Source organism: Ammospiza nelsoni, chromosome 1 (genome assembly GCF_027579445.1).
Source record: "Ammospiza nelsoni isolate bAmmNel1 chromosome 1, bAmmNel1.pri, whole genome shotgun sequence".
Classification (NCBI taxonomy): Eukaryota; Metazoa; Chordata; class Aves; order Passeriformes; family Passerellidae; genus Ammospiza; species Ammospiza nelsoni.
This window is the reverse complement of record NC_080633.1, coordinates 130,563,052-130,580,802: the sequence shown is the minus strand read 5'-3', so window position 1 is coordinate 130,580,802 and position 17,751 is coordinate 130,563,052. Positions and strand designations below refer to the sequence as shown.

Here is a 17,751-nt window from a genome sequence, read left to right as displayed (position 1 = left end):
GTGAGCAATTTTATTCCTTAAATTTGCATTACTTCAAAATGTAACTAGAAGCTTACAGAATATTTTTTTTTCTTTTAATATTTAGTTATGGGTGATGAGTCAGTACCATATTTTCTGGGTGAAGGAACCACTAAAACATATCAAATACCTATTAGTCATCTGGACTACAAATTCATTGAAAAATGCACAGATGTTAAGCACCTGGAAAAGATTCTCAGGGTATTAAGGTAAATTTTTTTTTAACCTTCATTAATAATTATATTCCTGTTCTGTAAAATTTGAGGGAAACCCATTTCTATTTGTCTGAACCTGTCTGTGACTTTCTAATTTAAAATTAAAGTACGAAGTTAAAGTGATCATGCTAAAAGTGTCCCAATATAACTTGAAATCCAAGTATTTTTTTAACTACCCAAAAGTTTGAGTAGCTCAGTGCTAGGTTTTTTTAAATGCTGCTACTCTGTTTTGGTTCCCTCATGATCCATGTTGCATGACTAGCAATTTCAGATGCCACACCTGTTTAACTTTTGCTTTAAATGACACAAGTTTCTTTTTTATGGCACTGTGGTGATAACTTTTGAACTGTGTATGTGGGCATTGGAAAATGGTTGAAGGTTAACTGTGATTTTCTAATAAAAATGTTACTAGGTGTTAGTAAAATCGGGTTGTAACAGGAGAATAGTCCTCTGCAGTTACTGTATGGACTACACATGGAAGGAAACATGGAGGATGTGGTGCAGTTCTTTTTTGTTAACATTTCTGTCTTTGCATTTTAAAGGTCTGGTGAGGAGGGGTGTTACCCTGAACTGACGTTGGCTTGTGAGAAGCGAATTGAGTGTTTGGATCCAAGGAGCAGAGCTCTGAGGAAAGATAAGCCTGCAGCCACAGCTTCTGATTTCACAGCTGAAGAATGGCAAGCAATTAATAGTGAGCTGATGGTACAAGATCTCATTTATAATGGTCCATAATATAATCACTGTAATGTATCAATCTTCTTCTTGTGCCAAAGTAGAATGTAATTATTTGATTAAAAGAGGAAATGATCAAAGGATTGTGTTTTAAAATTTATTTTCTTGCTTAATGTTACTGAACATTAACTGCTCATTTTAACTGTACAGATTCTATTTTTTTTTGCCGATCACTTTTTGTTCAAAAAAGCACTATTGCTCTTTGTCTTAATTGCTTTTCCCCGCTAAGAGCAGTGCTTTTTAAGGATAATTGCTCTACTGCCTTAAGGTAAAAAAAATATTATTTATTCATTTTCAGAGCTGGCTGGCAGAAATGAATGAAGATGATAAGAAATCACAGCTCCTGAGAACAGACACACCAAATGAAAGACAAGATAACTTGCCTCCCATTCGTTGTTCCAGCAGCTGCCCTCCCACTAATCAGGTATCTCCAGTTTTTGTTTTTTTTTTTTTAACTGCGAGATTTTATATGTATGAACTTCTAATCATTGTGCCTTTCTTACTAGATTTATTTTGTTAACCAGAAAATAAAAACTTTTAAGCTCCCTTGCAAGAGACCAATGGTTAAACAGAAGTACTTTTTTAGTACTAGCATGTGTATTGCAATAATATTCTCATTCTGATCAAGAATTCACTGCCAAAGCAGATCTCTTTAAACAGCCTTTTATGTTCTTCGATTCATATTTCCAAGTACTGCTTAAGCATGTGAACTAGGCTCCTTCTGGATGAAATTATGCCAGGAGATTTTCTCCAGCTGCCAGCAGGCTTTTGTTTCATGGGGCCAGTCAGAAGCCAGTCCAAAACAAACACCCTGGAACTCATACAGTGGGGATGTTAGAGCCTCTGCAGGAATTGTTTTACTCTGTAGCCACTCCTGTACTGGGTAGGCTATGGTGTACATGTAGCCTTTGATTGTGTTGGTACCTTGTGTTGATATTCCCACTGCGGCTGTACAGCATAATTCCTAATTTAGCCCTTAAGCAGACTTAACAAATCTTCATGACTACAGAAAACATATTTACATTTTCCCCCCAGGTATTAGTTTCCTTATATTTTGGTGAGTTTTACTTTTTTTTCATTTATTTATCTGCCTGAAATAATTTTTTTCTGGCCAGCTTTTCTTGCTAATACTAAATACAGTGCTACTGAAGTGATTGGCAGACAAGTAGGTGTGGATGGGATTTCTCTGAATTGTCAGGTATTGTCACAAATCTGTTCAGTCTGATTCTCAAATTAATTTTTTTTTAATTCTGGGACACTGCAATAGGAAATTCATTAAGCATTGTTCTTTTTGGAGGTTTGTGAGTCAGAAACATTATGAAGGGATCCTTACAGGTCGTGTGATCTTTCATATTAATTCCTATTTTCTTGAATAATTATGTATTAGTGAATGCCTGATCTGTGTTCTTATGTTGTCAGAAACTACTTCTTATTGTCAGCTGGTACATAGATGTTGGACCAAGACATTTGGGATAGCTAGGCAGTCTCTGTTATGCGGTATACAAGAAGCTGGAGATTCCAGTGCATGTTTTATAAGTGGTTAGTATTGAGACTAAGGTGTGCTTTTGTTTGGTTTGGTTTGTGGTTTGGTTTTTCTTTTTAATTAATGTGTACTCTTTAATATTTTGCAATGTATGTTTCTCTTGACTGTCCTATTTTGCTGAGATGGATTGTGCCACTATCGCTTTATCCTTGATTCATGTCTTGTGTAATTGCTAGAACAGAAAATGGTTTAATACCATGTGAACTCACTAAATCCAGTTTAGAATGTTAGCATAAAGTGATGGAAAGTGTCTTGAAATCTAGGATATGCCATGTTACTAAAGAGGATGTGTACTCCATTCAAAGACAAAATATTCACCTTTTTTCCCTCTTCCTTTAAACCATGCAGCAGTCTTCAGATCAAATTTTGTTCTTTTGCTCTTCAGCTTTTGTTCTCCCTACTAGGTTTTGGTGTTTGCATTATTACCCAGGAAACCTAGATACAGCTTTATGCTTTACCTGTGGTATGTGATTTCCATTCCTTTTGTCTAAGCAGACAACCTCTGAGGGAATTGTAACCTGTCCTGGAAGAGAGCAGGAAAGCCTGAAACATTTTATGCAGCAGTACAGTTATACCACTACTAGATCCCTACTGAATAAAAATAAGCTGTTTATATAGCATACACTAAATTTATACCTGCAACATGAAATCTCAAATAATTGAATAATGTACATTAGCTTTTCTTCTTCAATCAGCTTTTCTTTTTTTTTTTTCTTTCTTTCTTTCTTATAAAGGTATGTGTCATCTTACAGTTTTTAAACATGTTTGGCTAATCAATTGGGACTATAATTATTTTTCAGATTGGCATCATGTACTTTTGTAAGTGGGTTCAAGTTTAGAATCATCCAAATTTATCCTTTCTGCTGGAAATAAATGCACAAAGCCGTCCATAATTTTATGTTATTGTTTGGTTGGAGACTGTTCTTCTGATCTGATACGTAAAAAGTTCAGCATTTTCAATGAATCCAGTTCTGGAAATCATTACTGACCCTAAACCAGTGGATTGCACTAATGGGTACAAATTTGGTAAATGAAAGCATCTTGTTTTGTCTGTAATCAGATTTTTTTGCTGATACTATATGTAGGTGTAATTTCAATTCACTACTGATAGTTTGTAACTCTGTATAGTGTTTTTCTTTTATTGGTGTGAATCCATGGGAGGAATTCCAAAAATAGGCTGAAAAGAGTAAAATTTTTGCAATATTTCCCTCTATAATACAATGTGGAAATTTCCGTTTTACACCCCTCTTTTCCTATCATGCTGCCTAGAACTATCTTAACTGTCCACACTGCATAATTATTATTTTTGCTGCCTCATTTTGTCCAGGAGAGAAGTAAAGCATGTGTTTAAAGATATTAATATTCAAAAGACTGTATTGATGGGATTTCAGCTTAGGCTTCTTTGCCAAACATGGTTTTCTAATACTGTTCCAGAAAGATTTGCATCCTCAGATACCTCCTCATGCCACAGCCCAGAGCATGCAAAATGCATACAAGTTTTATGTTATAAAAATCCACCATGATAGCATCGAATAGCCTTCGTGTTGTTTTGGATATTCTGAATTAAAAACTTACACTGGTTAGCTGCCATAGAATAGTAATGTTTTAGGACAGCACAAAGGCCCACAGGAGAACCAAGGCCAAGTTGTGTCACCTGTACCGAAGCCAATTTGTGTGTTCATCTTCGGTCCAGAAAATGTTCAGCAAGCTTCAAACCCAGTGGGATTCATGCATTATGAATTGTAGCAGGAAACATGACAAGCACAGAGATTTATTTTTTTTAGTTCCACAGCATGCAAGTGTACATTTTTTATCAAAGCCTCTTGGATGAGATCCTCTGAAATACTATTTATGAGAAATTCCTGACTCTGTAGGAATCACAACTTGATTACAATTATTTCAAATATATGAGACTTGAGATTTTTTTTTGTTAATTGTGGGGTTTTGAGTCAATGTTTCTTCCTCTTTTCTTAACTGCACATGCTGTAGTTCTCTCCCTAAGCTGGAGTTGCATTAGTGTCAGTACCTTATGAGACTCTCTTCTGAGAGCTGCAGTATTTTTGCTCATTTAAATTAAGGACTTTGGTTGAAAAAAATACTTGATATTCATTAAAATAGTAATATACACCAGGATGGATATATAAGGATAACTCATGTTTCAGGAAGGTGTATTTAGGAGCTCCCTCCTCTAAACATGTGTTGATCACTGAACATATTTGTCATTTTGTCTCGCTTCCTGAAAGACATAACATTAAGAGTAATTCTGGAGTTATACACTACAAAAATTTGTGTAACCTAACATTATAGATAGTCAGAAGTGTTTACAGGAAGGGTCACATTTGCATTATGTAAATTGAGGTGTTTACATCCAGCTGCAGAAGCATGTCCTCGTTACAGTGTCACCACTGGCAAAGCGAGTTTAGGAAGCTTCTGGTCATTTCTTTGGTCCAGTTTATCACATGCTGAATTGATCTGGTACAGATATTTGGAGACTGTACTGTGATCTCTATCAGATTTTTTAAACACAGAAAATTGTAAATATGCAATTCTACAAAGAATTACACTGGTCTAACTCAGTGAATGCTGGACTGCAAGGTAAGAGGAGGATGGCCAGGATAGGATAGATAGGAATATTTTGAACTGGCTGTTCCACTGTGAAATACCTGTTTGGAACCACACCTTGCTATTAAGCATTTTGAAGTCAACAAGCAGGGAGGGGCATAGAAGAAGTATAGTCTCATGACAGAGGTAGAAGAGATGCCAAAGGGGACAGCTAGGGAAATAGAGTCCATTACTGTAGGAGATGGGTTGGGATACAAGGCAGTCAAATCTGATTGTCAGAACTGATTGTTCCAGGAAGGTCAAGATAAATTTTAGGTAAGGCAAGCTTCAATGATGGAGCTTGTCCAAAATCTAAAGTGAATGTAAATAATAATGGAATTAGCTTTAGTGAAGTGATAAATGGTGAAAAGAAGTTCAGACACTACTTTGAAGTAATTTATTTGCAAATTTGTTGTGAGTGTTCCAGGGACTACCAAATCTGTGCCTGGAATTCTCTTGGGAAAGGGAAGCCTAAAACCAGGTTCCTGATTCACTCTCAGTGTCAAACAACTCATCACAAGGCTGGGTCTTCTGAAGGCTGAGTTCTCCCTCGCTGTGTTGAAAGGGTGGTTGGGAAGATGGCATCACAAGACACTCATTAGAAAGTTTCAATCAATGCCTCTGTGATGTGATAGGACAGTGGACAAGAAGGGTGAGACTCAGGAGTCCCTCAGATTGCAATGATTTGTGAAATGCATCAAGATTTTCTTTAAACCAAAATGAATTACATTTTCAAGACTGAACTAAGTTTAGTCATGAGTAGTGGTGGTTACTAGGAAAATATGTACTGCAGAAACAAAACCAAAAACACCACTGTGAATTCTGCTGCAACAAATTGTCTTACAAGATGGCTGTTTGTTTCTCTTTTAGAATAAAAATTTGCAAAACAAACAAAGAAACAAGAAAAACGTACCACGGGATTACAGTGAATGGGACAAGTATGTTTAATTAATTTTATATTTCAGTTTTTAATAAATCTTATTTAGCTAGGGAACATGGTGTATTTTGCAGAAACATAGTATTAAGGTCAGCATTTTAAGGAACTGTAATAATGGTGAAACTTTGGTTTTTCTTAATAAATGTTCTGTTAAAATGCAAATGACACATTGTGTTGCTGACAGTTGAGAACAAGTTAGTCTACACTTTTGTACAAGGTGTGTGAAATATAGTAAACCAGCAGAAAAATAAATAAAAATTGATTATTTAATTGATGAGATTTTTAAAAACAGCTCTAGGGTTACTTAACATGGACCTATAAACATGGACTTGTCTATATCTAAAGCACAGTTCTACACTGAAAACAAAACTGATGAATACTGACTCCTACACTGAACCCCACTAACCTCAAAGAATGAGCTTCAGGCAGTGCATCAGTTTACTCAGATGCAATTACACTTAATAGAGGTTTAGACAGTAACTATTTTAGAATGGATGAAGCTCTGACACAAAGACATTCTGCATCGTGTAATGGTGGCACATCACCTTCCCAAGTTACGTGACAGGTTCATGCCCAAATTGTTGAACACCGAAAGCAAAAAAGCACATTGTTATTCTTGTGTTGCACATTGCAGAAGCTTTTCTGTAGTTCCTGAAATCTGGAATACAATGTTGTAGAATCAGAGTAGGAGGCACAAATTTCCAGTGCAGTAGATGGAGATATTGTGGGGTTTGGGTAATGAAACTATATCCCAAAGCCCTTTAAAAAACCCTGTTCTGCATAAGCTTTGCATAGCAGTTATTTTCATGCACTTATCTTTCAGAAATTGGTGCCTTCCTGCTCAAATGTGGACAAAGAAATTAGGTCATAAAAATAATTTCTGCAACAATTTATTGTTTCATTTATTCTTTACTCTTGGTACTGTATCCAAAGTAATTGTACAGATTTTGTTTACACACTTATGTACACAATCTTTAAGAGTTTTAGCATGCTGATAATAGTACAGATTGTGAATTTTTCCATAGAGAGTATTTATTTTTGATTATGAGTACATTGAAACAGAGCTGTCTGAAAGATGTTTTCCAATTTAAAGCATATCATGGTTTTAAAATGCTTTGAGGAAAATTCCAAAGCTTTCAAATAATTGTTTAGGCAATTTCTAAACAAAGAGTTTTGCTTCTTATTTAAAAAAAAAAATTTGAAATGTGGTTAATTTATAATAAATAGATAAAAGTAAGCTAGGAAAGATGATATTCAAAATGGAGAACAATTAGTGTTATGTGAAAAGGTTTTTAGTTGGAGAAATTTTCAAAATAGTATCTTGATTTCAGAAAGAAATTATTCATATTGTTCAGATTATTGTGAAAAGGCTATTTTCCATTACACCCTACACAGAAAAGCAATAAGAACAAGGTTTATATATATTGTAGGAATTGATTATTACTATATTTATTTTACAGTATTACAGCAGCAATATTTCTTTGATATACATTCCTAAACATTGTTTTCAAAAGCTGCTTTAGAGTAGCTTTTGAAATGTCTGAGACTAGTTGTCTCAAATTTACAGTATAAATTGCTTTGAAGCTGTTTCTTAGGTATTTTGGCAAAGGTTAATGGAGATGTTTGATAGAGCTGGGATGGAGCCTGATGATACTGTTTCTTAAATTTTTCCTTTTTTGGGGAATATGGTGAGGAGGTGACACAGAGATTTGTCTTGGTCACCAATAATTGAATGCAGCCTGTATCTCTTTTTCTTTGGTTTATAATAAAACTACAATATGCCTTTCTATCAGCTGAGGAGTTTTGCCATGCAGCATTATTGAATTGGTTGTTTTATGAATTAAAGGTTCGATGTGGAAAAGGAATGTTCTAAAATTGATGAAGACTGTGAGGAAAGTAACTCAAAAGCAAGATTCTTCAGTAGGCCAAGTCTACCCATAATTGAAAAGAAAATTGACACAACTGGTAATGTCTTAGAAACGTAATTTTTCATTAGTTGTAATACTATGTTGTAGAGTACGAATACTAATTAAAGAAGTATATCATAAAGTGCCTTTATTTTTCAGCACCTAGAGATGCTGAAAGTTGTTAGATCATCAAGTGAGCTTGAAGCCATGTTTGAAAAAAGTCTAGTCTTGGTTAATAAACAGTAAGAATGTTTATGTTTAGTTGACAGCACAAGGTAAAGCAGTAAAGCATACATCTGGTATTATAAATGAATGGTAGAGGTTAGCCAAGTGCTTTTTTCTACAGTTCTGCATGCTCAATTGTATGCCTATCAGAAGAATTTAACTTTTTATTACAGAAAATAAAATACAAATTTCTCTTTTAGCAAGCCATGTGCTTTTTAAAAAATGCAGACTATGAGATTCAGAGAATTTTATTTCACTGTTTTGGTTACATCTGTGCAAGTTGCTAGTTGTTGTTATGTAGAAATATTTTTTGCTAGGAATGACAAAGAGAGAGAAAATTTTTATTGCTACTCGTGAGAAAGAAAAGGGCAATGAAGCCTTTGCCACTGGCGATTATGTGGAAGCAGTGACATATTACACTCGGTGAGTAAATACTATTGTGTTCTTTTATTTTAATAACTCTTACTTGTGAATGTTGGTTTCAGACCAGTGTAATTGAAGCAACTTCTTATTGAAGCAACTAGTGACAATTAGATTATTTTCAAAAGAGCAGAAAGATTTGACAGAAGAATATTTAAAGCACTGATCCATACTCATATTAATTTTTATTTATCAGAAGAGAAGGGGCTAGAAAGTGATGGAATGCAATCTGCAGTTGTCACAAACTTCCTCAGATTTTTTTAAAGCATTGAGATTCAAGGGCATGTTTATAAAAATAAAAGGATAATCAGAGTGCTGAGAAACTAAATTATTCCAAATGTAATTTAACTCTGTGCTCTGAAATGTTAAGGACTTCAAAAACCCCTAGAAATCAGAAAGTGTCAAAGTTGTTGTTTAGAAATTTACAGTACCTGGGAATCTTGGGGTATTAATTACCAGTGTAAATGGAGGATAATTAAATGACACTACTGTGAGATGAAATGTGAAGATAATTAATGAGCTATTATATTATAGTGGGATAACCTTCAAAAAAGTATGAGAAAGTTAATATATTTGTGGTCAGTGCAGATAAGTATGGAGAAAATAATTAATAGAAATAGTGTGGAACAGAAATAAAATAAATATTTAAGAAACTTTAGGTTTAGGAATTATCATTCATAATGTCAATGAAAGAGTTAGGATTTTGTAGAAAAGCTTATGAAAATTTATCTGGAGGTTGCTGATATAGAGAGATATGTATATATGTATGTGTGTGCACACTTGGAATGATATTCATAGACCACAGGCTCCTTAACTGAGGCATTTGATGCATGATGGGTTTGGTTTTTTGCAGCTCAAGGATCTTTCTTGTTTTGTTTGGGTTTTTTACACAAACATTAAAAAAAGTCTATAGCTGTATTTCATATTCAATAAATAAAATACAAATACAAAATATAAAAATAAGTAAAAACGTCTGCTTTTGGTGCATAAATAAGGTACTAATAACTAAGGATAGGCAGAATCCTTTCTAATGGAGATTTTTTCCATTTTTGACCCCCATAGAGCATTGTATGCCTCTGAAATGTATGATAGTGACACCATGCTGTTCTAACTGGTCACTTTCCTAATCCTATCTGCAATCTACTTTCTTACAATTATAAATATTTAAGTAAAATATTTTGGAGTGAATTGTTAATAACTCGAAGGGGTCATCTGTGGCTAGAATGGAAAATGACCTCTTCTTCTGACCTCTTCTTCTTACCCATTGGCTTTCTTGACTGGCTTGTCAGTCTCTTGCCTGTTCCTCTTGTGTGAAGACAAACCTTCACACATTGAATCACTGCTTATGAATGCATCTCCTCTTCTTCCTCACCCTCCTACCCTTTTTAAAGAGCATGCACAGATTATCCCACTGGGATCATAGCTGCATAGAGCTTTTATTCTTTTTTTTGTTTCCCATGTGTTGTGCATTTGTGGACAAGTATTTGAGATTGTTCTTCAACCATGGTTTTTTTCACAGTGAAATTGTGTCTATTGCAGTGTGCTGTCCCCCAGGCACTTCGATTGCTATTCTTTCCAGAGAGCACAGTTTAAGGTCTTCCTTGCAACATTAACAAGGTTGTTGGTAAAGATTCCCTTATACCATTTTGTTGTGTGCATCCTAGCTGTCCTTGTTCCTCAGAGACAATCCTGTTGTCACAGAAACTAAAACCCTACCTACAATACCAGCCCTGCAGCCAGACATGGACCTGGACAATTCATCCACTGCTGACTCTTTCCATCTTACAAGCAAGATCAAGGAGAATCCCATGTGTCCTCCCCCACCACCATGCTTTTCATCATAATCCCCAGAGCTGTGTAGTTACTCTTCATCTCTCAGAGGTTCCATCTGGCAGTTTCTTTGGAGTCTACATGGATGGCAGGAGGAGGCAGTAGTCTAAGTGACAGATGAGCCATGGCATCTCCTCTGCAACACCTCAGGTCCAAGTCCTGGCAAGCAAGAGGCCTCTGAAGACAGTAAATCTAGTTGGTGGATGGATGCCTGTGATGACTTAGGAGGGAGTCTCTAACCACTATTGTGGTTAGAGTACCAGTATTAATACTCTCATAGCTTCCAGTAGTGAACTTTTTCTAGATTCAGGTTTTCTAACTCTGACTCTAACATGATCAATATTCCCTTTCTTTTAGGAGTTTATCAGTAATACCAACTGCAGCTGTGTATAATAACAAAGCTCAAGCAGAAATCAAACTTCAGGACTGGGACAATGCTTTGCAGGATTGTGAGAAGGTACTAGATATGGAACCTGGCAACATAAAAGGTAAAGTAGAAAATAAAATTTCAATGTAATATTTTACCTCTGGCAAATAAAATGGTATATGTTGTTAGTTGACTGAACTGAGCTTTACATAGGTCTAAATACAAATAAGGAACAGAATAGCTTCCCAAAGCAGTTTTAATGGTTCTTTGGGGGTTAGTGAAGTATTATGCAGTTCATCCTGTTGCTATGTGAAGGGAATTCTTACATGGCAGCATGTTTTCCATATGATAACTATAAGCCCTCTTGTATTCATGCAGTGTTTCCATAATACCCACACTGAATTATAAATTAATTTAAAAGTGACATAAAAACAAGCAAAGTTGTTGGTTTATTCCTTTCTGAAGTCAAGGACTTGAATGTAGCTAACTGTATTTCCATGCGTGGAGGTGGAAAATTTGAAAATTATGAAAAAGTACTTCACAATTCATGGTTGTTGCCTCAAAAGATGTCATGTGAAATTGCATCATTAAAGATCATCAAGAAAACAGTTGTTAGTAATATAGAAGTAAGCGCAGAATTTTCAAACTGCCTAACTGCACTTACTATATCTAGAAAAAACAGTGTGTATTTATTCACTTTATATTTTAAATACATAAATAACACACTTCATTCTTTCGTAGCTCTGATGCGTCGTGCCACTGTGCACAATCATCTGCAGAATTACCAGGCAGCTATAGAGGATCTGAATGAAGTGTTGTCTGTTGAACCAGAAAACTCTATGGCTAAGGTAAAGATCAGTGAGTTGAATGTGGCTAGGAAGAGGTGGTACACAGTTGTAGCCTAAAGTGAGTACAGTTAATGTTGTTTGATGTAACTATGAGTTTTGATCTGCTGTGCCATTGATCAGCTTCCCAAGACCACATGTGGTGGAAATTAGGTATTGAATGTGGCCAGATCTTCTGTTCATGACTTGATTGTGAGGAAAAGCCTTCTCTATTAGTGTAATTTAGGTGCCTAAAACATTTTCTGCTGAACTTGCTTGCAGTATTAGTGTCTTGCTGATCAAAGCTATTTGGAAATTTCTCTTGAAAAGATCCATTGAGATAGATGCATTTAAGTTTGAGTACATGAGAAGAAAAATTCAACAGATGCCAAGCTTTTGTTGTTACAGTGGTAAAGTTTACCCAAAAGGAAAAGAGCTGGATTCTGTTCTTGTGTGTTGTTATAAATCTTCATTTCTCATCTCCAGGGTAGAATGAAAAATCTTTCGTACCTTCTGATAAATCTGGACTCTTCATAACCAATTTTGGATCAAAGAAAGCCAGACACTTCTTTGAAAATTAAGTCAGGATGTGGTCCTTGCACTACCATTACTCTGGCTGTTAAGGAGAGGATTGGTTTGTGTCCTTTATTGATATCTTAGGGATATTTTGCAGGTTAGAACAGTCCGTGCATATGGACTCTGTGTGTCCTGAGAACCTTCTGTACTGGGCAGTTTTGATAGTAAACTGCTCGTTGTATGTTAATTATGAGTCCATCATACTACTGCCCTCCCAATGGTTTTACATATGACTTCTGGATGCTGTGCAATTGTCCCAACTTCTGACTTCTGTCCAGCTCTTGTTGGTGGCACATTGTAAGCTGCTAGCAGCTTGTTGATTGCTGCTTCTTTCCATGGAGTTATTTATTACTATTGCTTATACCAGAGAAAGTGGTACATGCCTCTTGTGTCAAATTGACCACATACAGCATTTATCCTTCTTAGGGTGCTCCTGGAGCTAAGTTCCTGTCCAGAATAGTTCCTGAGTTTCACATCAACCAAAGAATTAATTACATGTCTTTAGATCTGAGTTCTGAAAGAGATTTTGGTCTTTTTCTTTTCTATTTACAAGACTGAATATCTAAATAGTTTGTGAGTCTGTGATGACAAATTGTACAACAGTCTATGTGAAAAGACGTATCAAATAGGCTGTGCTGAGACTTCTTATACTACCAGACAGAGATAGTCACTCATTTTGATTACACTCTTCCATGACTTGCTTTGCTGAGCAGTGCTTTTGTAGCTGAAAGCAGATATCTGTACTTTGTCCTTACTCATGCCAGCTATTATGCCTTGGCTGGCACATACAAAAATGAGAAGTGCTTGGCAGGGCATTTTTTCAAGTTTCTCATTGCTTGGAGAATCCTCAAAACTCTCTTGAGATAAATATGAATGTATGGAACATATGCAGAGTGCATGTTCATATCCAGAATCACTAGCAGAAAAGTGAATTGATTGTCAGTAACTGGAATTCTTCAGGGTACTTTGTCCATGTGAATCTTTGCTTGATCCTGTTCTTGTCTTTTTCTTGAGACAGGAAGTACTGAGATGGCACTTTCTTGCACAGCATTGAATGACATTCAGAATACCACATAATGCTGGGTGCCTTACTCTGCTCTGACAGTGTAAAGTGATTTAGTGCTTTATGGGTTACAGTGATAGTGCTGGGTTAACAGTTGGCCTTGGTCTCAAAGGTCTCTTCCAACCTTGATGATTCCAAGTGCAGTTAAAGGGGATTTTTTGAGTAATGGAAAAATATTATGGAATGAGAAGCTGTTTGATCATTTAATTGCAGTTCTTATAAGAGGAGCAAACTTTATCATTATTCCACAGTGTCCTTTGCTACACTGTTAAGGGACTGTTGTCTCTTGGTTCTTGTTCTCTCAGTTGTATTTCTCCATCAGTTGTCCATCTGACATCAGATTCTCCGTAGCATAAGTTTTGATTCTGATTTTAGGCTTTTTTGGAGATTCTCTAGAGAACCTGTTGTCCACATCTCTTCTTAGACCATGCCAGATCTCACAATCATAAATCTACTTTTTTCCTTTGAATTTAGTTTTTTTATTTTTGATAAGCAGTGCATTCATCTCTTCTTAGACCATGCCAGATCTCACAATCATAAATCTACTTTTTTCCTTTGAATTTAGTTTTTTTTATTTTTGATAAGCAGTGCATTCAAGAAAAGTATTTATTTATTTATGGGATATCTTCACACAAAGATGTGAAGATATCTTGTGTCTATTTCTTGTGAGAGAGACACAAATTCACTATTACTATTGGTTTGATGCTGACTCTTGTCACATTTATTACCATCTTTTTATATTGGCAACATTTATCTTGATAATTCTTCAGAATTTCACATGGATTATTTAACAGAATGTATTTGCTGGACGTGAACTGTAATTTATATACATAATAAAAAAACTTCTGCTATTGCTGATTTTTTTCTCTATTGTAGAAAAGTCTGCTAGAGATTGAAGAGAAACTGAAGGGTTTAAAGCCTGTATCTGAGCCTCAAGGCAAAGGAAAAAAAATACTTATTGAAGAGATAGAGGATTCAGAAAGTGGTGAAGGAAGAGAGGAAAATACAGAAGAACGGGAAAGCCGTGGTGGAGATAAAAGTAATGTTTTATCATTTCATACTTTATTTTAACCTAAGGAAAAAATAGTTGTCTTTGAGATAGTAATGTTTATTCACACAATTCATCCATATATTCTTGCAAAGAATTTTGCCTGTTCGAAGACTAAACTTACATTGACTACTTAAAGTAGATCTGAGTGTGAAATCTAGAGCCCAGTTTTGTTACACATCTTTGTAATTCTTTCTAGAATGGGCATAACAGAGACAAATGGAAAATGTTGCTATAAATCACCTACTTCCCTGTGTCCTGTGTAATTTTACACCTGCCCTTTGATGTGGACCCAGTTAAAAATTTCTTCTGGTGAGGGAACATTTTGTGTTCCTGAGATCTTTCTCTCATTCAGCTTTCCTGCCTTCCCACCAGCACATTTTTCTATTTTTTTCCCATGCTTGCATTAAAGGGTGTAAAAATGATCAAGTATAATTTGTTAACATCTATAATTTTTGTTGTTGTTTGTTTTAGAAACTATAATTCTCTCTCTTTTTTTTGTTTGTTTTTGTAAGAACTCATCTCTGTGCCCTGGAAGTTTGTATTAGAGGTAAACAACATGTAATTCTTGTACTGGATGTAGTTTACAAGCGGTTGAAGTGTATCTCCCTTTCCTGGATTAGTGTGTGGTTAACTGCAGTGCTCTTTGGGTGAAGCCACTGGCAGAATCAGAATCCATGGCTTGCAGGAGGAGGTGAGGCAGCGGGGGCTAGGAAGGTAGGAAGGCTTGCATTGGCAGCTTGCTTTTAGATTCAGCTGCATGGCTGGCCTCCAGCCTGCAACAGAATAAAATCCCTAGGCTGATTTCACCCTTCTCCTTCCTTTTAGTTATGTTGGCTCTTTAAGGTATTGTGGAATGACAGCTGTGACTTTTATGTTTTCTGTGTTTTATCTTGAAACGAAATCAGTCTGTGGGGTTTGCAGCTTAATCATGAATGTTGGACTATAAATGTGTGATATAATAATGTATTATTGGCACACAAGATTAGGGAAAATATATTTTCCCACATCAGTTGGTGTCTGCCAAATCTCCTGAGCTGAAACCTTGGAAGAAAGGAGTGCATCATGTCCCTAGCCTTAAATGTCTGTTCATTTGGGGGTGTTTCCTATTGTGAGCATTCAGATGACTGTGTGCCTTCTAGCTCCATAGGAAGACTTCCATTCTGTTGATGAAAGGTTAGGCCTTTAAACATAGGGAAGATTGTCAGTTGACACCAAGGGCATATGTGTTCCTGTGATACACAAAAGTACTTCTGAGATTTAAATGGAAAGCATTTTCATAGATTACACTGTATTTTCTTGTACAACTGGAAACAAAGATGAATTCAGTTCAGTTAATGAATAAAAAATGTTCTGTGAACCTAACAGCAATAAGTAGACTAAACATCTAGTCCTGTAATCACAGGCAGTCCAGTAGTCCGTGTAGTCCAGTCATGTAGTCACATTTATTTCACATTCTAATTGGGAAGCCTAATGCATTCCTACTGAACTTACAATTTAGAGATTGGAAAAAATTTTTGTTTTCTTTAGGACTGAAACGTTGATTTCTGAACTTTGAACAAAACAGTCTAAATAGAGTGTAGTCTCTCTTCATCTTCTATGTAATTGAAAGCAAAAGTAAATGGAGCCCTTTCTGTACAATAGAAACAGAAAATTGCTTGCATCCTAGAAACTACAAAACACAGTATTCAGGCACTGCAAAAACTAAAAATCATGTGCTTGACAAAGCACCTGGTATTTTGACATGTTTCCAGAAGTATAATCTCAAGTAATAAATACAGTTTAAAGAAAAATTGATACATTTTAAATAGCCCCTTTTAATTAAGACAAATTTGTTGAGCTGTGTGGTATATAATTGATCTATTACAATATTAAATAATATGATATAAAATATATTATTTATATATGATATAATAGTAAACACTCACCAAACTTCAAATATTCCTGTTAGAGTATTCAGTGGGGATTTTTTTAGTTTTATGATGGTCCTTCCATTTTACGTTTGTTATTTTAGTAATAACATAAATGAAAATTCTTGCTTGTGTGTATTTGTTGTCATTCTGGTCAAAATTCTGTCCAGACTTTTCATTACCTTTCTTCACATTCTCCTTCGAATTTATAAGGTGTCTTGATTTTTTTTTCCCCTTAAGAAAAGTTCAGAAGTATTGGTGTTTTTTTTTTAGCCCAGAATACTGCTTTAATTTCTCTGTAGAGACCAGTACAGGAACATTGTTTTTAAAGACTGAAACTAAAAGACAATGAGAATTATACTTGAGAAGTATAGCTGTACATTTTTTTGCGTGCTGTTTACTCAGACTTGAAATATTTAACCAATTAGTATTACCCAGCAGCTACACAAGGTAACTATCAGCATTCCTATTGTCCGGGGGACTCCAGACTCCAAATGCTATAAATGCTTCCTGTTTAATCCAGGACTGGTTCAGTGCACTTCATCTTTAGGAATTTTTTTCCTGTATTCAGGAATTACACATTATTCACATCGCATATTGTGTGCCTGCCTTGCTTTTTCTTTGTCTCTAGAAGCTGGGATGCTCTTTGACAGTGTTTCACTATGTTTTGTAAAAGCTTGTCCTATCACCTGTTTGTGTCTTCATTGATCTGCCCAGCAAGCCTTTGACCACCATTCTCCCTTAAATAGACTTTAAATCTTTTTGGTATATTCGGTATCACCAACTGGATGAGTGGGTGGGTGGATGTTTCAAATATAAATAATTTAAGTTTTACAAAAATGTGTGTGTGGGTAGATTTAGCCTATCATTGCTCCCACTGTGGAGTATGAACTTATTATTAAGTATGGTATTTCAAAACAGGGATCTCAGCTGGTAGGAGGCACTAGAGGATCTGTTGTTTCTATCAATCTTATGCTTTCCCATCCTGTTCAGTTTGATTGCAGTAAGATTTTGTGTGTTCAAAAAAAATATTTCTTTCATTTTGGACCATCTGGAGTTCATCCATGTTGAGTCAGTGTCAGATATTTTGTTAAAGTCAATTGAAAATATTGTTCCAATATGTGAAAAAATTCTGTTGGGCAGATAAGAACATCAGGTTAAGGCAAGGGGAAGATAGCATCTTAATTGTACCAAAAGGCAGAGTTGTTGTGTGCTTAGTAGTATCGAGTCAGGCTCTGCAGAAATCTGTCTTTGGATACTGTGGTGGTAATCTGGTAGGAAATCAGGTGAATATGGAAGATAGAGATTTTACTATCTAATACCCTTAATCTATGATTTTTTCCTAAATAAATTTGTAATAAATAACATTGAAGGTTGAATGATCACAAGTATGCATAAAAGGATTTTTGACATGGTTAAATGAAATCTTCTTGAGAAGGATTTATAAGCTTTTATCCTGCCTATTCTATGTTATATTTGAGGAGAGTTTTGTATTACGTTACTGGTTTGATAGCCTGTGATCTAACTTTGACACG

At 35.5% G+C, this 17,751-nt stretch overlaps 1 protein-coding gene across 1 annotated transcript in view; it reads left to right on the top strand.

Annotated features, from left to right (window-relative positions):
• SPAG1 (sperm associated antigen 1) overlaps nucleotides 1-17,751 on the top strand; it is a 36,600-nt gene that overhangs the window by 435 nt on the left and 18,414 nt on the right. Inside the window, exons 2-10 of the mRNA XM_059487878.1 lie at nucleotides 86-227; nucleotides 776-935; nucleotides 1,264-1,389; nucleotides 5,980-6,047; nucleotides 7,893-8,011; nucleotides 8,496-8,601; nucleotides 10,786-10,916; nucleotides 11,537-11,643; nucleotides 14,135-14,297. Of these exons, the coding sequence (XP_059343861.1) occupies nucleotides 88-227; nucleotides 776-935; nucleotides 1,264-1,389; nucleotides 5,980-6,047; nucleotides 7,893-8,011; nucleotides 8,496-8,601; nucleotides 10,786-10,916; nucleotides 11,537-11,643; nucleotides 14,135-14,297 (1,120 nt within the window). The 5' untranslated portion in view covers nucleotides 86-87. The remainder of the gene's footprint in view (nucleotides 1-85; nucleotides 228-775; nucleotides 936-1,263; nucleotides 1,390-5,979; nucleotides 6,048-7,892; nucleotides 8,012-8,495; nucleotides 8,602-10,785; nucleotides 10,917-11,536; nucleotides 11,644-14,134; nucleotides 14,298-17,751) is intronic.